General features: G+C 44.7%; 4 protein-coding genes across 6 annotated transcripts; 3 read left to right on the top strand and 1 right to left on the bottom strand.

Annotated features, from left to right (window-relative positions):
- Positions 1–14: 14 nt before the first annotated feature.
- LOC140762284 (1,4-dihydroxy-2-naphthoyl-CoA thioesterase 1-like) lies at positions 15–1,743 on the bottom strand. Its single transcript, XM_073099994.1, has 3 exons — positions 1,559–1,743; positions 1,274–1,465; positions 15–419 (listed from the first exon to the last, which is right to left on the bottom strand). The coding sequence occupies exons 1-3, from the start codon at positions 1,703–1,705 to the stop codon at positions 267–269; spliced, it is 492 nt and encodes a 163-aa protein (XP_072956095.1). The 5' UTR covers positions 1,706–1,743; the 3' UTR covers positions 15–266.
- A 1,274-nt stretch (positions 1,744–3,017) lies between these two features.
- On the top strand, positions 3,018–6,763 carry LOC140762042 (uncharacterized protein At4g38062). Of its 3 annotated transcripts, none has more exons than XM_073099645.1 (2): positions 3,018–3,135; positions 3,485–6,763. In XM_073099645.1, exon 2 carries the CDS (start codon positions 3,496–3,498, stop codon positions 6,394–6,396), a length of 2,901 nt encoding a protein of 966 aa, XP_072955746.1. In that variant the 5' UTR covers positions 3,018–3,135; positions 3,485–3,495; the 3' UTR covers positions 6,397–6,763. The 3 variants fall into 3 exon arrangements, with proteins under 3 accessions (XP_072955746.1, XP_072955747.1, XP_072955745.1); XM_073099646.1 differs by having other exon boundaries at positions 3,028–3,135; positions 3,462–6,763; XM_073099644.1 differs by having other exon boundaries at positions 3,029–3,135; positions 3,404–6,763.
- A 1,030-nt stretch (positions 6,764–7,793) lies between these two features.
- On the top strand, positions 7,794–9,591 carry LOC140764072 (AAA-ATPase ASD, mitochondrial-like). Its single transcript, XM_073102532.1, has 2 exons — positions 7,794–8,259; positions 8,384–9,591. Exons 1-2 carry the CDS (start codon positions 7,850–7,852, stop codon positions 9,411–9,413), a joined length of 1,440 nt encoding a protein of 479 aa, XP_072958633.1. The 5' UTR covers positions 7,794–7,849; the 3' UTR covers positions 9,414–9,591.
- An 8,606-nt stretch (positions 9,592–18,197) lies between these two features.
- LOC140764070 (AAA-ATPase ASD, mitochondrial-like) lies at positions 18,198–20,027 on the top strand. The gene is made up of 2 exons (XM_073102530.1): positions 18,198–18,656; positions 18,781–20,027. The coding sequence occupies exons 1-2, from the start codon at positions 18,247–18,249 to the stop codon at positions 19,808–19,810; spliced, it is 1,440 nt and encodes a 479-aa protein (XP_072958631.1). The 5' UTR covers positions 18,198–18,246; the 3' UTR covers positions 19,811–20,027.
- The last annotated feature ends 4,360 nt before the right edge of the window (positions 20,028–24,387 follow it).

Raw genomic sequence — 24,387 nt, 5'->3', positions numbered from 1 at the left:
AGAATAGAGGCCCAGCAAAAATGACTTATTACTGTATATTAGATTCCATCAACAAGTTCATTTTTTTCGAATCCATATCCAAACTTATTTTTTTTAAATTCTATCCGCATCTAAATCGGATAAGAATTTTTTCTTCCAATGGAGTCGAATAACGGGTCGGGTCGGAGTTAATCCGACCCGTTTTCACCCCTAATAGTTATAATTTATATTATGTGTTCAATAATATTATTACAAATACAAGATTAAGGTTTTGAATGTGTGAGTGTTCATAGCCTGGAATACTTCTTCAGAGCATCTCCTGCATTCTTAACATGTTCAGGAACGGGCAAGTTTGCGAGAAGTGTAACTCTAGATGATGACAGTAGAGCCCCCTTCTCCGATGTGGAAGGATCCATCTTCCACAAACGTACCTCCCATACCTGCTCATAAAAGTTATACAAATTATGAATTAATTAACACTGCAACACGGTGCACGCGATGTGGAGTACTAATTTTGACCAAACTTGGCCTCCTTATACCTCTCCTCATAGAACTTACATTAACAGTAGTTCAATCTTATGGAAACTTGAAGTGAAAATTTACTTATAAATAAAAGGATGTGTGAGGAGTGGTAGCGAGTGAAAAGAGTGAGAAGATTTAGTTTATTTGTTTCTATTCTTAAATCTGAATTAATTTTTCTGTTCAACTTTTTTTTTTCTAATTATAGCACGATTATAATACAGTAAACCTCTCTATCTATCTCTAAAGCACAGATGTACATTATGCCGATAAACTTGTAGTGACTTTATGCAGGGGTTATGACGTATGGCTTATGTGTCCAAAATATACAACAGTAAATGTATTAAGTTCGCTCATTCCTTTTCAGACATTAACTAGTTAAATCCGTCCAAAAAGTTCCTATTATCCGTAAGAGAATATTTAATTACTGGAAAGCGGAGGAAGAAAATATTTATTTAAAAAAATATCTCTACTTTTAATATTTAATTATAAAAAATAACTTCATTACCTACCCAAAATAGATCATTTTTTTAAAAAAAATAAAATATTATTTTACGGAATTCGGTCGCTTTATTAAATTCAATGTTTTAGCAACCAAACACGTGGAAGGTTATATAAATATGTAGAGAGGAGCGATCAAAGAGCACGAGATCGTCTGCACACATGGATGCAGGAACTACCTACAGCTACATTTGAGGGATACCTGTCAGTGGCTTGAAATGATTCGATAGAGGATCAGGACAAAGGAGCGAGCTCGAAAGAGCGGTAAGCTCACCTGGGTGGATCGACCGACGTGGATTGGATTGGCCTGGGCGAAGACCAAATCGCCGAGCTGCGCGCTGCGGTGATGGTTGATGCTAAGCTGGATTCCGGCCACCCGCCGGTAACCGGAAGCCATGTGGGCCCCCATGCTCGCCAAAGCCTCCGCTATCAGCGCCGACACCCCGCCGTGCAGCACCTTGAACGGCTGCCGATAGGATTTATCCCCAAACTTTACTAATCCGCGGATAGGATGAGGTTATCCGGGAACAGAACAGGGAAGAGTTTATATCCTACTTACCTGGCAGCAGTGGTCGGTGACCTTCAGGCGACCGGTGAGCTGATCGGGGGAGACCTCGTCGATCTCGAAGCCGAGGGCGTGGAGTGGCGCGTCGAGCTCGGCCGTCTTGGACGGCGGGGTGGATGTCGTCATTACCAAGGGGGGCATGAATGAGAGGGAGTGGGTTGGGATTAGGGATTACTAGTTTGGGCTGGTAGCTGGGGAGACTTTTGTGAAGAAAACGACGGCAGTCGATTAGGTGGAGATTACGTGGAAGGAGGCGATTCGACCTTGATTGGATCGGAGGGAATAAGGTGGCATTTGGTTGCAGATAAGGGCTAAACATGGTTATCAAAAAATTTATTCTTAAATATTGTGCATTTAGCTAATTGGATTTAGTTGACTTGGGTGGCTGGTCGTAGACCATAAAATAAGTGTTAATTAGAGATATCTTATGTAAATTAACATAAATAATCTTTGCAGCGGATGAATATAGCAATTTAATTTATTATTCCTAAGCACATATACACGTTGTTATGCTGACACTGTCCAACTATTGTTTGGCACGGCACTTGATCCGATGCTAACCAATTGTTAGCCAATTAAATAAACATTCATATCATCCGCTAGGAGAACACCAAAAAAGTGATTAAGATTAGTAGGTGGCCTGAAGGCTTGGCTTCGTTACTTACGAAGGGACGCCGATTTTTTTAATAATTAATAATCAAGTTGGTCCCAGCGGACGAGCATCATATATCATTCATACATTTTGTGTGGATGAGAGAGATTAAATGTGTCCCTCCTGAAGTCCACCTATTTCTCCTTTGTTGGGAGGGTTATAGTGCTTTATCTTGTGGTTTGCTTAATTATATGATTGTTTTAAAAAAATCTTAAGTACTTAATCACTACGGGAATAATTGAGCATAACTGAGCCGAGCTTAAACCGAAAATAATTTCGAATAAAAAATTATAATTAAATTTAAATTTAAGTTATTTTTAATTCGGGTTAATTTTGAGTTCGACTCAAGTTTGAAGCCCAACGGAGTTAATTAATAAGTGATTTTAAATCTTAATTAGTCTGAACCTAAATTTCTAACTATATCGCTTGAATTAAATTAAGCTTAATTAAGACTTAAATCGACATTAAAATAAGGCCTAATTAAAAAATAAACACTTAAGCAATAAGATGAATATATACCATAATAATACACTTAAGCAAATTTTAAAATATAATATAACATAGTATAGAAATTATTACTCATATTATATATCATTTTTGAGCCGACTTTATTATTTTAACAGCCTTATTAACTACCATGGTCTGGACTAAATTGCGATTATTATATTTTGTTATCATATTTTCCATCATAAAAAAGGAAGAAGATAGTAAGATACTGCACGAATCACGTGGCATAATCTCCACCCTAGATCCAAATCGGAAACCCATTACCTTCTTTCCTATTTTGAAAAGTTCCAATAAAATAGGCCCGCCCAAACTCGCCCTAGCCCAGATCTCAACGGTCCCAAACACTATACTCCTCCTCCTCGTCCTCCTCCTCCGCCACCGCCGCTTCGTCCACTTCCCATACTCGAACCAGGTAACTTAAGTAACGCCTTAAAGTATCCTCCCATGGCTAGGGTTTCCATTGAAGTTCTCCTTGTAGTTGTTCTTTTAGCTACTACTGCATTCTTGCTTTATCTGAAATAGTTTCTATTGATCTCTTTTGTTGCTTGAGATTTTGCTATTCCGATTTATCAGCAACTCTAATCGGATACGTAAATTTCAAGTTCTTAGAGACATTATACTTATTTCACTTTGGAGAAAGATGATTTTTTTTTTTCTTCTTTCTTTTGTCCAATTTGTAGGTCATTTGTTTGGTAAACACTTGTATATATGCGTAATTGATTGATGTTATGAATAAAGTTGTTCCTGGCGTTCAAATTTAGAGTCATTCGACATGGAAGGAGTTTACAAAGAATTGGAGGATTTCAGATTGGCAATGGAGGTCCTCAAGGAAGAATACCAATCTAAATCTTCACTTGCCAACAACCTGAGGAGAGCCCATGATGAGCATCTCGCTCGGCTCCAGGAGGCCAAGGCCGAAATTGCGAAGCAAGCCCGGGATATCAGTGCGAAGGATGAGGAGATTTCTCTGACCAAGAGGATGTATGAGGATCTCAGGTCTAGCTTCGCAGAAAAGGAGGCTGCTTTGAAGCATCTGGGCTTGGCTAGTGCGAGCCTAAAGATTAGTTCCAAGGAGAAGGAAAAGAATTTGGAGGCGGAGAACAGGGCGATGGTCTCAGCTTTGGATGAAGCCAATACGAAGAGGGAAGAGCAGAGCAGGATAATTTGTGGATACAAAGAAGAGATTGAAGGGCTCAAACGTCTTTTATCGGCATCCCAAAGGAAGTGCTTAGATGCGGAAGAGAGGGCTCAGGCAGCCAAAGAAGTGAAGAGGAGGGATGAATTATTGTTAAAGTTCGAGGAAGAGAAAGGGCAGGTTGAAGACAGGCTCAAATGGAAGATCGAGCAGTTTAGGCATCTAGAAGAAGCACATGAGAATCTTCAAAATGAATTTCGAGCAGAAAAAAAGGAATGGGGTGTGGAGAGATCTAAATTGGTCGAGAAGATCCACTCTCTGCAAATAAATTTGGATTCTCAGACTAGAGTTTCAGAGAATCTTCAATCCCAGTTGAAGATATGTAACCAAGCGTTAGCCCACGAGGAAAGCCGAAGAAAGATGCTTGAGGCTCAGGTGTCTGAATCAAGACTGATGTATGATAATGTGGTATCTGAGTATGAAGATGCCAGATCAACCATCGAATTGCTGACGGCAAAGAGAGATGAGGATATCGCGTCACTGAGGAGCTCATTGGCTGGCAAAGCTGCCCTTCTCAAAGAAATGGGATTTAGGAAGGCACAACTTGAACAAGAAAATGATGACTTGCGGCTATCGTTGAAGGAGTATCAGGAAGCTCAAATCAATGGAGCGCATTCTGCTGGTTCATTGAAGTCTTTGCGCCAGAAGTTTAGAGCTTTGGAGCAGGTTCACAAAAGCTGTACCGAGAAATTGAAAGCTAGAGAAATTGAATGGAGAGCACAGATGGCTAAGCTAGGAAAGGATTTGGATGAGTGCTTGAACGAGTTAAATTTCAAAGATAGACAGCTTCGGCATTTACGGGAGGAGTTAGAATGCAGCTACACATCCCTAGTGCAACAAAAGTTGGAGAATGAAGAGACCTCATCAGTTCTTATGGTGGTTAAATCAAAATTTAAGGAGTCGTGTATATACCTTAATTACTTGAAGCTTGAAATGGAACAGCATTCTGAAAAGCTCAGGGAGAGAGTAGCTGCTATGGCAAAACAATTGGAAGACAAGAATACTGCCCTGGTTCAAGCTCGGTCCGAGAATATCAACAGTTCTGAGACAACGGGCTTATTGCATTCAAGAATTGAGTATCTAGAATCTATTGAGCTGGATTACTCAAAGATGCAGACAGAACTTGATGCATATAAGCAGATGCTAGACAATGCATTAAGGAATCTTGATCGCTTTAAAGATGAAGCTGCCAAGAAGGAAAATAGCCTACAAGAGGACTTAAGAAAAGCTTCAGATGCTCTAGATCAAGCAAACTGTTGCCTTTTTGAAAGAAACAGTCAGCTGAACCAGGTGGAATTTAATTTAGAGCAACAGAAACTTATTGTGGAGCGGTTGCTGAAGCTGAAGACCGATATGGAAATTGAAATTAAGAGATATCATGATGAAAATCAAACAATCAGCAGAGAACTGGAGAGCAGGCTTCTTGGCAAGATGGAAAGTGAAGAGGCTCTCATAAAGGAAAAGGAGAGATCTAGTAATATAATTGCGAAAAAAGACAGAAGAATTGAAGAGCTGAAGCAACATATCGCATTGCTTCAAGAAGACAATGCAAGACTTGAAACTGCAAATTTAGTCAGGTTAGAGGCCAAGAAAGCCACTGAAGAGGAGAATCGGAGAATTCTGGAAACTGCAAGGGACATGGAGATGAGACTAATGGAAATAAAAAGTAGACTTGATTCGCTAGAACAGAATTTCATCTCGAGAGAGTGTGAAATCTCAAGATCCCTAGAGAAAGAGAAAGCAAATTGGTTCAAAGTTATTGAACAGAAAGAGAATGCAATTGTAATTATTCAACAAATTGTTGAATCACTTCAGCGAGATATTACACAATCTGTTGAAGCTGCTGGTGCTTTAAAACTTGCAGAGAAGCAACTTGAAATTCGGCAAATTAATGATGCTTTGCAGAAGATTATGGCAGCTCATGTCGTTGAAGGTCATGATATCCAATATAAGAACGTGTTGATAGTAGAAATGGAGAAGGAAATTGGAGCTCTTCAACTCGAATTGAAGCTTGAAGAAGAAAAATTGGCTAATTCAAAGAGCTCCATTGAAGAGGTTAAAGCTGAAATAGCAGTGGAGAGATTGGAAAACCAGAAGGAACAGTTTAGACTTTTGAATGAAATTAGGAACCTGCAGAGCAAAAACAGATCTTTGGAGGACCAACTGGCAGAGCTTAATTCAAAGACAAAACCCTTGCGTGATCTTATTACGAACATTTCAGCAGAGAGGAAAGAATTTATTGGGCAAATGATGGGATTCAGTGATCTGGTAGCTATGATGTTTCATGTAGATAATGAACTGAAGAATAACTGGGAAAAGGTCATGCAAAAAGCTGTAAAAGAGGAGGCCATCAAGAATGTCAAAAGGGGGGACTGGTCCAGCTCAGAAAAGGCAAATGCAAGGAACTTCGTGTCCCCATTAATGAATAAAGCAACACAGGTTTCTGAAAGAAGATTGCCTTTGAAAGAACAAAACTAACAGGAGGGAAAGCATCATATTAGAAGTTCAAATCTGTTGTATGCTTTGGAAATCACTGTAAGCACTTTCTTTCTCACAAAGAAAAATGTGGTACATGAATTTGTGGGCTTCTGCCTGCCACCTTGTGAGATCATAAAGTTCATTCTCAGATGCACTGTAAGTCTGGCTGTAGATTTTCTGATCTACACTTGTAAACCTTGCTCATTCTATGTCATTCTATGGTGAATTTATGTTGCAAGTTTCACGTCCTTCAGTATGTCAGTCTTAATTTATTTTAAATGCCACTGGCGGCATCTTCCTTATATATTTATTTCGTCTGCTATCACCATATGTTTTGGAAAATGGTTTGAATCTTATGGAAAATGGAAATTCATGTGATCTTGTTTTATATGCATCCTTTTGTTTTGAAGAAATTCATCTCTATGGAGAAACAGAGATCAATCCAGCTAAAGATAGTTAAACTGTATGTGAATCAAAGGAATGCTCATCAAGAGGACATGCAGTTAGATATTAAGAAGAATGGACCCCAATTGAAAGGGCTCAACAAGAGTTCAGATTGCTCTGGCTCACCAGCATTATATTATTAAGCAGAAACAAAGGTAATGAAATAATTTATTCCATCTGATTGACCTCTCCAGGTCTAGTGTTTATTCTTATATAATTCTATGGTCGGTCATATGGATTGAGCTCTCTTCTTGTTCAATTTAACTTATATTTTTTTTAAAAAAATACACATATCTTGTCAGAAGATTCTGTCCATACTTTGTACAAGATATACTGCAACTGGCTTTTGTTTCTACCAAAACATATCTACTCCAAGTCTGCAACTCCAGTTTCAACAATGTATCAGAGTCATATGAATTTCCTACAACTTGAACCGGAGAAAATCCCTTGTATATATTTTTGACGAGCTTGCAAAGGCCACATAGTGACGACCCCTATGTGACCCCAACCAGGAGGTATTGGGGGTCAAATCTTATCTGGGGCAGTAGAAGAAAATAAGAAAAAAAATTAGTTATTTGTCTTTATACATGGCTTTAGTGGTTGGTCAAGCGGTCTAATTTGGTTAAACTTAAAGCATTAGCTCGAGCTCCTCGACTCTGTAGTATGGTGGTTTATTACTGCTCAACATAATAGTTTAATAAAATGATTAGTCTATGTACAACTTGCTACCTTTAGGATCTATTCTTTGTCTTGAATGATTAGAGAAAGAATAACTCTTACCTGTCCCTTTTCCTTTTCCAATTGGCCCAATTGGCTGCCATATTTCCACGTAGGTTAACGAAAGGAAGCTGCTTGATTACTTCATTTGCGACAAGAAATTTAGTCATTAACAATTAACCCCTCTCTATCTCTCACGCTTATAAATACCAACCATATAGTATAGGCAGCTCATCTTAGAATCAACCAGACGGTGAGAATAAATATATACTAAAAGAAAGAGGGGACACTAATGGAGAGGTTGGCAGGCTTTGGCTCTGCCATAGCGAGCTTCATGTTCCTATTCGCCATGGTGAAGCAATACTTCCCATACCAACTGCAAGCCTACTTCACCACTTACACCACGAAGATCGTCTCCTTCGTCTACCCCTACATCCAGATCACCGTCCCGGAGTACGGCGAGCGGATGAAGCGCAGCGAGGCCTTCTCCGCCGTCGAAGCCTACCTCAGCTCGTCCTGCTCCAAGCGCGCGCGAAAACTCAAGGCCGACATCGGGAAAGACAGCAGCAAGGTGCTCGTAACCATGGACGACCATGAGGAGGTCGTCGACGAGTTTGAAGGCGCCAAGATATGGTGGTATGCCTCCAAGACGACCCCCAAGACTAATACCATCTCGTGGTATCCTGGCGGAGATGAACGCAGGTCTGGATAGTACTAATATATAATCGGGTTAAAGAAATTAATCGATGAACCTATAGTTGAGAGTAATAACTATATGAACTTAATTGCTCTTGGCTAAGTTGGCTTCGATCGGAAATTGTCGCAGGTTCTACCGGTTGAGCTTCCACAAGCGTCAGAGGGACCTTATCATAAATTCCTACCTCAGCCACGTCCTCAAGGAGGGCCGCACTTTCCGGATCCAGAACCGGCAGCGCAAGCTCTTCACCAACAACCCCAGTAGCAACTGGCACGGCTACAAGAAGTCCACGTGGAGCCACGTCGTCTTCGAGCACCCCTCCACCTTCGACACGCTCGCCATGCACCCCGACAGGAAGAAGGACCTCATCGACGACCTCACCGCCTTCCGCAACGGCAAGGACTACTACGCGAAGATCGGCAAGGCCTGGAAGCGCGGATACCTACTCTTCGGTCCCCCCGGCACCGGAAAATCAACCATGATCGCCGCCATCGCCAACTTTCTCGACTACGACGTCTACGACTTAGAACTCACCTCCGTCAAGAACAATACCGAACTGAGGAAGCTCTTCATCGATACGACCGGCAAGTCCATCATCGTCGTCGAGGACATCGACTGCTCGCTCGACCTGACCGGCAAAAGAAAGAGCAAGAAGAAGACCGACTCGGACGAAGACGCCGAGGAGAAGAAGAAATTACCTCCAGGGATGGACGACAAGGAGGAGAACTCCAAGGTGACCCTCTCCGGGCTGCTCAACTTCATTGACGGTCTATGGTCGGCGTGCGGCGGCGAGAGGATCATAGTATTCACCACCAACCACATAGAGAAGTTGGACCCCGCACTCATCCGAAAAGGGAGGATGGATAAGCACATAGAGATGTCGTACTGTGGATTTGAAGCGTTCAAGGTGTTGGCTAAGAACTACTTGGACGTTGAAGACCACCACTTGTTTGATGCCATTAAGACACAACTGGAAGAGGTGAGCATCACACCGGCAGACGTGGCTGAGAACTTGATGCCCAAGTCGGAGGAAGAGCGAAAGAACCCGGGTATTTGCTTTGGTAATTTGATTAAGGATTTGGAATTGGCTAAGGAGGCGGCGGCTAAAGCGGAGGTTAGTAACAAGGAAGAGAGTAGCAGTGTGGAGGATAGCCCATAAATTAAGTATAATAATTTGACGTCAAGAGTTGAGCTCATTTGTTGAGAAGAAAATTGTGGTGGAATATTTGAGGTTGTCGCTTAATTTGATTTTTAGTTGGTTTGTATCTTATAGTAATAAAAAGTAAAATTTTCTCAATAAGATAATTTAATTTAATAAAGTCTCAACTATTCGTATATATTTCTCATCTGCATTTTACTTATAGAATTAACAAGCTCTTTAAATTTGTAGACTATAGAAAGAGATAAGAAAGTAAAGAAATTAGTTTTAGTATCTCATACTAACCGATTAATTTTATAAACTATTATATAATTTAAAGAGAAATCGAGACAAAGAGATATCATGATGCAAATCGAGCAATCAGAAGAGAACCGGAGGGCAGGCTTCTTGGCAAGATAGAGAGTGAAGAGGCTCCAACAAAGGGAAAGGAGAGATTTGGTAATATAATTGCAGAGAAAGACAGGAGAATAGAAGAGCTGAATCAACATAGATATTAATGCTCTGCTTCAAGAAGACAATCCAAGGCTTGGAACTGCAAATTTAAAGGCCAATTAGGCTACCGAAGTGATGAGGATTTGGTCTCATATTGAAATGAAAAAGTGAAGGAATTTCTATAGACTCTTGAATCTATTTATAGTGCAAGTTTCAAGTCCTTCAGTATTATGTCATCCTTGTATATTTATTTCGTCTGTTTATCACCATATGTTTTGGAAAATGGAAGTTTATGTGTTCATCTTGATTCTAGTGTCAGAAAAATCACTCATCCCTATGGAGAAACAAAGATGAATCCAGCTAAAGATAGTTAACAAAATCTGCGAATCGTAGTGTAACAACTCCTTAGATCACATCAAATTAACGTTCATGTCATCAAAAAGGACATGAAGCTAGATAGATCTACTCAAATTATTATTTTTGACTCCAATTGAATGGACTCAGCAAAGAGTTCAGACTGCTTTCCTGCCCACCAGCATTATATATATATATATGTTAAGAAAAAAACAAAGGTAATGAAATAATTTATTCCATCTGATTGGAAGTTTGGCATTTATTATAAAAAAATAAGAGTTAATTACGACACTTTCTCAACTATAAGAGAACTCATAAATATTTTTAGATTACAATGACAACTTTACATTTGAGACAAAGCGAAATAGGTGGTGACGAAAAACACGTAATGGCAAACTATACCTCTAATTAATATATCATAATATTATTAATTTAAAAAATATTTTAAAATATTAATCCTCTCTCCTACTCTCTTCTCTCTCCTTACTTTGTTATCTCTTCCATGACCTCCCGTCCCACGCGGGTCAACAACAACCTCGCCACGGCCTCGCGTTCAGTGGTGAAAGAAAGAAGATTGAATATAATAATAAAAACATTTTTTTATTAGAATATTTTTTTATTCTAATTTAATTAATGGGTTGTGCAAATATTACGAGAATATTTAAGTCATTTAGAATTAATTACGTATGATATAATCGCCATATAAGCTGACTTGTCTAATTTTTCTGACGGCACACTAAAGAAAGGGTAATGTTAAAATTTTTAAAGTGTTTAGGAGTAACATTGTAACCTAAAAAAAATTTAGATAATTTTCGAGAAAATCGGTTATAGTTTAGGAGTATCGATGTTATTAACCCAAAATTAAAAAAACATTGACGTGTTGACTGGGAGAGTCTTTTACTATTCTTATATAATTCCAAGGTCAGTCGCACACTCGCAAGAGGTGAGCTCTCTTTTGTACATAAAAGTGACGTAATTTTGTTATATGTGTATGGCGTCAATGCTAGCTGGGCTGCGTGGACTACAAGGCAAATCATAATATATATATATATATATATATTTTGAAAGGAATCATAGTAATACTCCACCAACCATCGACTTGTTAGTGCTTTTTTATTTGTCTCAGTTTATCATTTATCATAACTATTGTTTATAACTATCCCTCTTTTAAAAGAATTAAGTAATGCCTACAAGTGGGTTGGTGCATATATATTTCTCCTAACTCGTTTTAGTTTGTCACAGTTTTAAATATAAGTTCTTGTCGTACTGAGAAAATATAATTTATTATGAATTCTTTTCAAGGAAATATTAGGACTAGATGAATCTTGAATTTCACGCACAAATGCTAATTAAGTCTTAATCAAACTGATGTATGCCATTGCCGGGAAGGATTTTGTTTGCCTAGGGACAAAGCCCCTTGTTTTAAATTTTTTTTTTTTTTGAGTGCAAAGAGATGAGGTCAGCTATTTATTGATTTTTGCCGCCACGTGTCAGTGTCGGCAGTTAAAAGCCTACATAATTCCGGTGGAGCGTTGCTTAGGCGCTCCACCTGGTAGTAACCCGAAGCCACACTGGCCCTGGCTGCTGCCTAGTCAGCTGCCGAGTTGGCTTCTCTCCCTACGTAGGATAACCGGACCTCACCAACGCTATTGGCGAGCTCTGCACATTCGCGCGCCAGGTTGCGGACCCGCCATGGCCTGAGCTCCGGCTGCTGCACGCATCTGATGGCCTCGGTGCAGTCCGACTCTATCTCAAGCCGAGAGCCTCTTCTCTCCATCTTCAACGCTAGTCTAATGGCCTAGATTTCCGTTTGGAGCGCCGAGGTACCCGGGCACGGCTCCCATCCCGCCTGAAGAAACTCCCCGTCAGAATTTTGAAATATGGCCGCTGCTCCGCCTTGATATGCGCCTGCTTTCAGTGCTCCGTCGGTGTTGGCTTTGATCCAGCCCGTCTCCGGCGGTTCCCAGGACTTCCTTATCTTCCTCGGCTTCGGGTACTCCTCCGCCATTTCGACCGCGGCCCGGACCACGGCTAGCTCCGACGTCCGCTTTCCTCTAAACACCACTTCGTTTCTGCTCTTCCACAGTGACCACAGTGTGCATGCTATCAGCCCTTTGGCCCGTCCATCCTCCACCGCGCTTACGTTCCACGCTTTCGTGATCCATTGTTGGTCGATCTTCGCTGTCTCCAGCCTCTCTCTAGTGCCCAGGGTTTTCCAAACCTCCCTGCTGTATTTGCATGCGAACAGGAGATGCTCGCTCGTCTCGTTGAACAGGCCGCACATGGCACACAGATCCTCGGGGCCAACGTGAAGGTAGTGGAGGTACGCTCGCGTTGGGAGCCTACCCCACAGGAGCTTCCAGCAGAAAACTCTGATCCTCGGAGCCACTTGTAGGCGCCAGAGGTTACTCCATCCTGGCCATAGTTGGTCGCTCTGAGGGAGCAGGGACTGGTATATCGCCTTAACCGAGGGCGTCCCCCTTGGGTGCGGCCACCAGATCCATCTGTCCTCGCCGGTAGCGGCACCCATGGGGAAATTTGCGATCTCGTAGGCCAGCTCCGTTCCTGCCTCGCTGACCAATCTCCCCGGAGTCAATTGTTCATCACCGGTGAGGTTTGCCACACTCAGGTTTTCTTCCATTAGCCTAGGTGCCAGGACCCTTGGCTGTCTGGACCACGGGACCTCATGCAGCCATGGATCGAAAGCGGCACGAGTGTCTTTGCCATTCCCTATCATCACCCGGCAACCCATTCTTAACTGAGTAGCTGTTTTGGTGAGAGCTCGCCACATCCAGGATTGGTGCTGGGTCTTCGTGATCTCCCACGGGTGTAGCCGCCCGTATTTGGCCTGCATGATAAGGATCCATGGCGCCTGCTCCCTGTTTAGCATTTTGAACACCAGCTTACCCAGGTGGGCGGTTCTGGCTTCTCGAAGTCGCCGGACGCCGAGCCCGCCCTGGCGCTTGGCCTACGTCACCTGCGCCCAGTTCATCAGGTGGAGGCCGTGGCCGTCCTAGTTTTTCCACAGAAATTGACGGGCTTTTTTTTTCTATTTCCTCTAGTACTCCGTCGGGCACCCAGGTGCTGCCTAGCCAGTAAGACGGAATCGCTAGCAGCACCGCCTTGATCAGTGTTAGCTTGCCAGCCTGGGAGAGGAGCGACCCTTTCCAGCCCGCAAGCCTCTTTCCAATCCTCTCCACCAGCTCCAGATGCTCTTTCACCTTCACACGCCTCCCGGAGATGAGCACACCGAGGTATTTGAATGGCATGCCGGCCACCTTCAGCCCGAGCTACACACTGAGCTGGCTGCCTTCTGCAACTCCGATCCTGTTGGGCAGATACAGCTCCGACTTGCTGTAGTTCACCCTCTGGTTTGTGAAGATCTCATACTGTCGCAGGCTCTCGAGGATGCTGTTGGCGTTCTCCGGCGAGGCTTCCAGCATGAGCAGCAGATCATCTGCATAGAGCAGGTGCGTCAGCTGCACTTCTCTGACCCGGTAGCCTCGCAGAAGGCCTCGCGCCGCCTTCTTGTTGATAAGACCCGACAGCACTTGCGAGACGATGATGAAGAGGTAGGGGGAAAGCGGATCGCCTTGTCTCAGGCCACTCCTGGGGGTGATCCAGGTGGTCGGGCACCCATTTATCAGCAAGGCGAACCTGGGGGACGCTATGCACGTCTGCACCCAGTTGCACCACCGAGTAGGGAAACCCATCCGCCGGAGCGCACCCACCACCGCCGGCCACCTAACCCGATCATACGCCTTCTCCATGTCCATTTTGATCATCATAATGGGTTGGCCGCTCTTATCCGTGAGCATGGAGTGTGCCACCTCCTGGGCAGCCAACGTGTTGTCTTCTATGCTTCGGCCGGCCACGAAAGCCGCCTGCTCCGGGCCGATAATTTTGGCCAGCACCACCTTGAGTCTATTAACCATGACCTTCGCTATAACCTTGTAAATGACATTACAGAGTGCGATCAGTCGATAGTCCGCCACCATTAGGGGATGCTCCTTCTTCGGTATCAGGGTTATGAATGTATCACCCCAAGCTTGAGGCATGGCCTCGCTGCTGAAGAAGTGGCCGACGGCCTGGCAGAGGTCTTCACCCATGGTGTTCCAGTACTTGATGTAAACTTCCGCTTGGATTCCGTCCGGGCCAGGGGCCTTCCCTCTCGGCAGGCTCCACGCCGCTTCCTTTATTTCCTCAGCCGTCACCGGCCTCTCAAGAACAGACGCTTCCTCTGTCGAGATGGAAGGCAGTGCTGGCCATTCCATCCTGCTGGGGTCAGCCTCTTCCGCTTCTCCCCAGAGCCGTTGGTAGAAGGATTTGAAGCAGTGGATCACTTCGGCTTGCTCATGAACCCAGCACCCATCGTCGCCCTGGATGCCTGCAATCATGTTGCGACGGCGTCGCAAGGTAGCCGAGATATGGAAGAATTTCGTGTTTCTGTCACCTTCCTCCGTCCACCTTAATCGGGATCTTTGCAGCCATTTTATATTGAGTTGCCGGTTTAGGGCTATCTTACAGTTGTAGAAGCTCCTCAGGCTCTGCTGGCCCGCCTCCGGCAGCATGTCGTTGGCATCTAGCTCCTCGAGGTCAGCCAGCTTCTGGTTTGTGTCCTTTAGCCGTCTCTCCACGCTCCCCACTGCCGCGCGATTCCAGTTGCTCAGGCTTCTCCTCAGCTCACTCAGTCTGTGGGAGAAAGCTTGCATTGGGTTACCGCCGGCTCGCCGCTTCCAGGAGTCTTGGATGACGTGCTGGCATTCCTCGTACTCCATCCAGAGGAGCTCGAACCGGAATGGTCGCTTGCTCCTCATAGTTCCTGCCGGCACCGTGAGGAGCAGCGACGCGTGATCCGAGGCACCCCGGTCTAGGTGCTGGACTTTGCTCTCCGGATGATCACTGACCCATTCAGTGTTAGCCAGGGCTCTGTCGAGCTGGATCCAGATGCGGCGCGAGCCTTGTTGGTTGTTACACCAGGTGTATGGTATACCCTCGAAGCCAAGGTCACACAGCCCCGTCTCGTCCACGAACCGCGCAAAGGCCTTCCCTTTAGGCCCGATGGCGACCACCCCGCTGCTTCGCTTCTCCTGAACGGAGAGGAACGCGTTAAAATCTCCCATGATCGCCCACGGCATGTTGATGGCCGCGATGTTCTTCAGCTCCTCCCAGAGATCCTGCTGCCCTTCCAGAATGGTGCTAGCATACACGGTGGTCCATATCCAGGTTTGTCCGGTCGTAAGGGTGATCGTGAGGTGGGCAGCATACCTAGATACAGTTGCCACATCAACCCACCCTATCTCCTTTTTCCAGATGACCAGGATGCCTCCTGCTCGGCCTTGTGCCGGAATGGCAAACCACGCCCAGCCTCTGCCAATCTTTTTGGCCACCTGCTCGGCTTCGATCCAGCTTGTGTGTGTTTCGAGCAACACCAGCATATCCAGGTTATGATCCCGGATCATAACTCTGCATCTGTCGAGTGCCTCTTTCTTGCGAGCACCTCTGCAATTCCACACTAAGGTTTTTAACATTGATAAACCTTGAAGTATGGTTTGCCGGCCGTCGGTCAATGAGTCCAGCCCCTCTTGGAGGTGGGCCTGACCGCTCCACCGCCGTCTGTGTTCTCGTTTGCCAGCTCTAGCTCTAGCTCCATACCTCCTTGGGCTTCCGTTCCTTGGTTAGCCACCAGCGCCACCTGCAACTCCAGCTCCTCGATTTCCATATCCTTCTCCTCTCGGTCCGCTAGCAGCAGGCATCGCTTGACTCTAGCCGCTGTTTCCTCGTGTTTTCCGGGCAGGCTAGTTTGATGCACGGAGGGGGGGGGGCGAAGCCGGCAGAGGCAAGTCCATCTTGGACTAGCTGAGGTGGATAGTCGCTGGAGTTCCAGCTCGCTCCTCCTTGCCGTTTGGAGGTTTTGACGTAGGCCGACCGTTGCACCCGTCGGTCTCCCGAGCCAAGCCGTACCGTAATCCCTTGGACAACAGCCGTTCTTCCCAGCTCTTCGCCGGCATGTGTCTGGGTTCCCTCTCTGCCGTCCAGTTCCATCCCTTCCGGCATTGATTGTTCCTCCACGGTGTCAACTGCGGGTTCGTCCTCCCGTACTGAGTGCAGTTTCGTTCCAATAGCATGCTTTCTTCGACCGGGCCCTGCATCTCGCTCTTTAAATGCGGCTCCTTCGGACGTGATTGGCCTAGCGTACGGCGGGTTCTGATTGGCTCTTTCCTTTCCTTGCTTGGGCTCCAGCGTCTTCTTCTTCTTCTCTATGTACTGCGCGTTTGCATGCAGCTCCTGAGGTCGACCTTTCGATCGCTCAGTTCCTGCACCCTTCTCTGCCTTCCGGCTGGTACTGGCCTGTTGATGGTCTGCGCCAGACTTGCCTGCACTTCTTTCCTTTCCGTGGCTCGAGTAGCTCTGAGCGAACAGGTTCCTTCCTATAGGCTTGCTTTCCCCGTCCTTTTTGCCCATGGAAGCCTGCTCTCTCCCATCCTTCTCCGGGGTACCGGTTGCGTAACTAGGTCTCCTTCCTTTCTGATTAGCCTGCCATCTGGGCTTCCTGGGCACGGTGCACCATGGCCCATAATAAATGCTGTCTTCTTCCTTTGCGTCCTTTTCCTTGTTATGGTTTGAGCCTTGCTGTTCACCGCCTCCCTCTCCGGCATTCATCTCCGGCGCCTGGACACCTTGGACTTTATCAGTGTAACCACACTCTTCCGCCTTGTGCCCTATCCTCCCGCATTTAAAGCATATTTTTGGGATGCTTTCGTACTGCACACTTTGGTCCACTCTTTCATCCTTTTGCCCGAGCCAGACTGCTGTTTTCAGTGGTTTGCTGAGATCTACCTCAATGCACACCCGGGCAAATATGCTTCTGGAGTGATCTAGGGTGGTTTCGTCTACCCGTAGGGGTCGGCCGAAGAAGGCAGCCACCGGGATGAGGGCCTCCAGTTCCCAATATTCCTGCGGTAGGTTGTGGAGCTGGATCCAAACCGGCGCCGTAGTGAACGCCTCCGGGGATGGCCGGAAGTTATTGCGCCATGGAATCAGGTTAAGGACTTGGCCTTGGACTGTCCATGGACCGTTGATCAGGACGTGGTCGAGATCCACCTCCTTTTCGAACCGGAATACGTAGTAACCATCCGCCATATCTGAGACTGAGAATCCTTCTATCCCTTCCCATAGCTTGGATAACCTGGATTTCAGCCAAGCCATCTGTATCCCCTTGCCCAGGAATCTGCCAAATAGGGTAGCTTCCACCTATTCCGGCATTGCTCCAGCACCTCTGGGTCGATCACCACGCTGTCTTCCAGCTGGTTGCGTATTTTAGCCAAAATCTCCGCCGGAATAGTGCCCGATTTCACTGTTGTCTTCCTGCTCCCCGCCGCTACGGAGGCCCAGGTTGGCTTGCCCTCCCTAGGAGTTCTTTTGCCAGCAACTGGCTGAGTTGTTTCCTCCGGCTCCGACACCTTTGACGATGTTGCTCTTCTTTGGTGCACATCTTCTCCACCCGTAGTCGCCATGGAGTCCCCCTTGTTTTAAAAAGAAAAAAGAAAAAAAAAGAGAGTAATTTTAAGTGCATCTGATCCTCTAAAGCAAAGGTTGTGTGAATTTCTAACAATTAACTGAAGCTTATCATTTTAATTTGAGATTTCGCCAAATTCCGAGGTTTTTCTATTAATCTATAGAATTTCGTAGTGCTACGCATTCTTAATATTATTCTTGTAAGTATCTTTTTTTTATAAGTACTTTTTTACCATTAGGCATGGATCTATAATATGAAAAGTAATATCGTCCTTTTTCTAATAAGTCTTTCCTGTCCACTCATGTATGCGTATGGGCAGCCCAATTGACTACAATTGCCACGTAGGTCAACAGGCGGAAGCTGCGTAGTTATTTCACCTGCCACAAGAAATATAGTTACTAATTCGAGGCAACACCATGCCTCTCAAGTCTCAATCTCTCGCGCTTATAAATTTCAAACAACATAGCAACTCATCTTAGAATCAATCACACAGTGAAAGTAAGTACTAAAAGAAAGAGGGGGGAACTAATGGAGAGGTGGGCAGGCTTTGGCTCTGCCATAGCGAGCTTCATGTTCCTATTCGCCATGGTGAAGCAATACTTCCCATACCAACTGCAAGCCTACTTCACCACTTACACCACGAAGATCGTCTCCTTCGTCTACCCCTACATCAAGATCACCATCCCGGAGTACGGCGAGCGGATGAAGCGCAGCGAGGCCTTCTCCGCCGTCGAAGCCTACCTCAGCTCGTCCTGCTCGCAGCGCGCGCGAAAACTCAAGGCCGACATCGGGAAAGACAGCAGCAAGGTGCTCGTAACCATGGACGACCACGAGGAGGTCGTCGACGAGTTTGAAGGCGCCAAGATATGGTGGTATGCCTCCAAGACGACCCCCAAGACTAATACCATCTCGTGGTATCCTGGCGGAGATGAACGCAGGTCTGTATAGTTCTAATATATAATCGGGTTAAAGAAATTAATCGATGATCCTATAGTTGAGAGTAATAACTATATGAACTTAATTGCTCTTGGCTAAGTTGGCTTCGATCGGAAATTGTCGCAGGTTCTACCGGTTGAGCTTCCACAAGCGTCAGAGGAACCTTATCATAAATTCCTACCTCAGCCACGTCCTCAAGGAGGGCCGCACTTTCCGGATCCAGAACCGGCAGCGCAAGCTCTTCACCAACAACCCCAGTAGCAACTGGCACGGCTACAAGAAGTCCACGTGGAGCCACGTCGTCTTCGAGCACCCCTCCACCTTCGACACGCTCGCCATGCACCCCGACAGGAAGAAGGACCTCATCGACGACCTCACCGCCTTCCGCAACGGCAAGGACTACTACGCGAAGATCGGCAAGGCCTGGAAGCGCGGATACCTACTCTTCGGTCCCCCCGGCACCGGAAAATCAACCATGATCGCCGCCATCGCCAACTTTCTCGACTACGACGTCTACGACTTAGAACTCACCTCCGTCAAGAACAATACCGAACTGAGGAAGCTCTTCATCGATACGACCGGCAAGTCCATCATCGTCGTCGAGGACATCGACTGCTCGCTCGACCTGACCGGCAAAAGAAAGAGCAAGAAGAAGACCGACTCGGACGAAGACGCCGAGGAGAAGAAGAAATTACCGCCAGGGATGGACGACAAGGAGGAGAACTCCAAGGTGACCCTCTCCGGGCTGCTCAACTTCATTGACGGTCTATGGTCGGCGTGCGGCGGCGAGAGGATCATAGTATTCACCACCAACCACATAGAGAAGTTGGACCCCGCACTCATCCGAAAAGGGAGGATGGATAAGCACATAGAGATGTCGTACTGTGGATTTGAAGCGTTCAAGGTGTTGGCTAAGAACTATTTGGACGTTGAAGACCACCACTTGTTTGATGCCATTAAGACACAACTGGAAGAGGCGAGCATCACACCGGCAGACGTGGCTGAGAACTTGATGCCCAAGTCGGAGGAAGAGCGAAAGAACCCGGGTATTTGCTTTGGTAATTTGATTAAGGATTTGGAATTGGCTAAGGAGGCGGCGGCTAAAGCGGAGGTTAGTAACAAGGAAGAGAGTAATAGTGTGGAGGATAGCCCATAAATCAAGTACAATAATTCCATAAGAAATTGACGATCGACGGTGAAAAATTTGACACTGTTTAGTTAAATGTGTATCTTTCTGGTTGAAATAATAGGGAAAGAGAGGACTTTCCTCTTCTGGTGGGCGCCAGTAGTAGGTAGTATGTATACTTACTGGGGCTTACGTGAAATCTTGCTTTAAGTTTTTTTTCTTAATTAAAAGGAAGCTCCCTTAAACAGCTAGAGGCTCAAAATAACGTCCTAGCATCACCGGGATTGGCTCATTAAGTGCTTCTGTAGCCAAAATGGATTAAAATTCAGGCATCCCTGTACCATTCTAGCTAGTGGGCAAAGCAATATTTGTCTCACGTTTAGTATGCTGGACAGTTAAGTTTGGAAAGGTCCAATATTCAATCATCTAGAATCCCTTTGAATTTCCACAAATTTGATTGTTGATATAGAAGTTGGATCAAAACTTGAAAATCACTTTCAACAATCACTCTGGGAAGTCCAATCTCTCTTACTTTAAACAAGGCTTCTTGGAACGCCCAACCTTCAACTAAGACAGCTTCTACTCCTTTGCATGGTCCCCCCTCCTGCCAACAAAACAGACTCATTAGCATCTCTAGAAATCCACCCCCACCTCCATGTTTAGTCTTAGGCTAAAAAATTCTATTAATATTTTTTTTTGATAACACTAGGGGTTGGGGAGTGCCACCTAGATGAGAAATTTTATTTTTGGCGGGTTTTACTTTAGTAAATTCTTGGAAATAATTAACAGTCAGCATTAGCATATTCCTTCATAATTGGTAAACAGAAGGTTTGGCGTCCTTGAAAACATAGGTGTTTCATGTTTTCCACATTTGCCACATAGAATTTAATTATGACCAGAGAAAAGTAGTTAGTATGCCCCAAGCTATCTACTTCATTGACCTAGTACTTGAAAAGCCAATCCCCATCAAAGGAAAAATGGATGCCTAATAGAGAGTTCCCAAACACATTCAAGAAAGAGATGTTCCACATATTCCCCATCCCTACCGCATATATTATATCTAGGGTTAATTGGGATGCCATATTTAAAAAACCTAGGTTGGCAATCTGCTCCTCATTAGTTTTCGAAGAAAATATTCAATCTTTAGGGCAATATTTAAATTCCATAGACATTTTTATTTTTTGACAGATTTTTGAAACAGAAAGCGGTAAGTCGACTTGACCATAGGGAGTCTTTTAGGATCATACATCCAAGTCCAAATATCCCTTGTGGGGATTTCTGAAAGTTGCAGACATTTTCATAGCATTAAGAAAATATATCATAGATTTTTGGAACAGAAAGCGATAAGCCAACTTGACATCCCTTGTGGAGATCCCTTGGAACAGAAAGCGTACATCCAAGTCCAAACATCCCTTGTGGGGATTCTTGAAAGTTGCATATCAAGGATTTGCTCCCCTAAGATTGTCCCAAACCAAAGATTGACTCTATTAGCATCCCAATTACCTAGACGTATCAATCTAGCCACTTCGTTGGTCCCAAGCTTAATATTCATATTCAAATAAGTCGATTTCCAAGCAATAGGCATACCAAAGATCCACGGGTCATGAATGATATAAGTAGAGCAACCATCCCCAATGTAACGCGAAAAACCATCCTTAAGCTGAGCAGCAGATTCACACAAATGTTTGTAAAAAACCAAATAATATTTCCTGGTACGATTACCCCACAAATGAAATTTTTTATATTTAGCATTCATGATCTTAACCCATAAAGTATTGTTACTAAGAATTTGCCTAATCTTTAGAGCCATAATAGCCACCTGAGCAACTCTAAGGTCCCTAATATTTAAACACTCTCTATCTTTAGGCAAATTAACCTTCTTCAAATTTACCAAGTGTTGAGTGTGCTCAACCTTTTCCCATAAAAAATCATGAGATCTTTTAGTGATATCCTCTAAAACATTAATCAGCATAACATAATTACTCAAAGAAAAAGTATGAATGACATTGATGGGGGGACCAGAGAAACCAAGATCAACAAGCCTAGGCTGTGAGATAAATTAGGAGGATGACTTCACATTATGATCCCTTACAAACGTCTCCCCCCACCCCTTTTTGTCCTCTGGATTAAGAATAACATTAAAATCCCCACCGCACACCCATGGGTTATTAATGGAATCACAATAGGACAACTTCTCCTAAAGAGAGAATCTAATAAAATGAACAATGCTAGCATAAATACCTGACGCTATCCATGAGATCTGAGTCTCACGTGAGGTAATGATGCTATGAATAGCTTGATCAGACTTTCTTATCACTGAAACGATTGCTCCAAGAGTATTCCACATCATAATAATGCCCCTAGAAAAACCTTTGCTAGAGACAGCATAGTTTTCCCAATGCCAACCTAGCCTGCGCACCATACCATTTGCTTTGGTATTTAAAATACGAGTTTCTAATAAAAAAAATAACAGCAGTTTTATGATCTTGGATGAACTCCAGGCATCTATTCCATGCTTCCCTTTTGAGGGCTCCTCTACAGTTTCAAAAAATTAGAGACATAAAATTAAGTAGTTGTTGAAGAACTTCCTCATGCTTAGATACCGACCTTTCATTTATTTTTTTAAATTTCTTACTAGTAGGTTTGGCCATTGGGCCTATACCCTTACTTCCTTTGAGGAACCAGCTTGAAACTTCAAAAGCCATTTAGAATTTCATCATCTTCCTATAACGCTAGGCCTCCTCAGAGGCCTTGCCATTTTTAAGATTCATTCTCCCCTCTGAGTCCTGACCTAGACCTGAAGGCGAGGATGACGAAGGCATGCTTGCAAGTCCTTCTAAGGCCTTAGCCACCAGGGCTTCATGTTGAGTCTCCAAGCCGTCAGAAGCATTTGGATTTAACCTGGTATTCTTATTGCCCTGAAATAAATGGTCCAGATCCATCCCATACTCCACACGTTCCCTCTCAGTAAAATTGATAAGTTGCGGATCCAAGTAAGTGTTAATGGGCTGCTGCCTACCCAGATCCGAGGCAACTACTTGAAACCCTCCCACCAAGATTAGACGTGTTAGAGGGCGTTCGCGTGGGCTAGGTTTACATGGCAACTTACCATTAGTAGTAAGTCCACTCAAAGTATTTCCAATGGATGGGGGAACAGGTTCGCTTGGTTTCGACTAGCCCAGCCCCTTAACCATCTCCTTATTTCGAGACAGAGCCTTGGCATTCGTTAGCACCTCGGGACTGCGAGAGACGCATGTGAGCCAGGCTAGGAGCCGCCCTCAACCAAGGCCCCCCGTCAAGGCCCGGCTCAACATGGTTCTGATCCAACAGTTCCCCGGTGAGAGTTAGGTTTACCCAATCTAACCGAGTGTGTTTTTCTCCATGACCATCGAGATTATAACCACCACGAGCATCACCACCACCACTTCCGGCACGAGAAGGGCGGGGGCTGACTAAAATCTATGGGCCATAATCTGATTGAGCCACTTCAGAACTCTCCATAGCCACATCCTTGTAATCACCCATAGGGGTCTACTAAATCATGGTGGTATCCATAGAAGTCTTACCTTTATCATCACCATTTCGGTGATTCTCCATCACCGGAGACACTGACTTACTAGGATATTCCATCACCCGATGGCCAACAACACCACACGTAAAACAAATAGATGATAATTTTCATAAGCTACATGTTGATAAAATTATTTATCTAGCAGACCAAGATGAAAACCCTTCTTAATTGGTTTGTTAATATCAAGCTCAATACAGATTCTCGCATAACAACCTCTCTGCCTAGAACAACAGATGGGTCCATAACTCCCAAAGGTGAGCACAAGATCATTGTAGTATCATCTATCCTCAAGGGTTTGCCCACTTGCGCAGCAACCTACACCAGAATATAAGGTTTCCAATGTTTCTTAGGGAGGTCCCAGAAGCGGATCTAGACGGGGACAATAATAATTGCTTCCTCCCTTGATAAAAAATTCGACTTCCATTTCATCAAGTTAAGAATTAAGCCTTTTACCGACCACGGACCCTTAGTAAGGACTACACCCATATCCTTTAACTCCTCTTCCAACCAAGGACCCTCAGTAAGGACTACACCCATATCCTCCTTATTAGCAAATTTGAAGCCAAAAAAAACCCTCAGTTTCTACAATTAAAACCGGTCTAGATTATTTCCATTGCCTCATAAGTTCCAATTTAACTATGTGGAGTGGGGGAGACTTACCAAGGAACTTACCATAGAGGGCTGTCTTCCACTCTGATCGACTCCTCCAACACATTTGGATTGATTTCAAGAGAGTCTGTGGATGCCTGCGCAAGTCTAGCCAATTGTTCATCTGAGATCAGCCCTATCCTTAGGCATCTAGAGACTTTTCCTCTCACGATCGAGCTCTAGGAACGCTGCTTTAAAGCATCTCAATCTCTAGGAAAAGGCTCACTAGAAGGCGAGGACAACACTTCAGTTGAGGGGGTCGGCTTCGAAGGGCTTAGGGGAGGAGCCCCAACAAGGGGGCCCTCACCTTCCACCATGGCAAGAAGGAAATAGGAAAAGCTAGTCACTAGAAGAAAAAAAGTTAGAACACGAGGAGTCGATCTCCTTG

The sequence above is a fragment of the Typha angustifolia genome, chromosome 7, assembly GCF_048772165.1.
Source record: "Typha angustifolia cultivar Huaian chromosome 7, ASM4877216v1, whole genome shotgun sequence".
Classification (NCBI taxonomy): Eukaryota; Viridiplantae; Streptophyta; class Magnoliopsida; order Poales; family Typhaceae; genus Typha; species Typha angustifolia.
The sequence above is the reverse complement of the archived record's forward strand: the minus strand, read 5'-3'. Positions and strand labels throughout refer to the sequence as shown.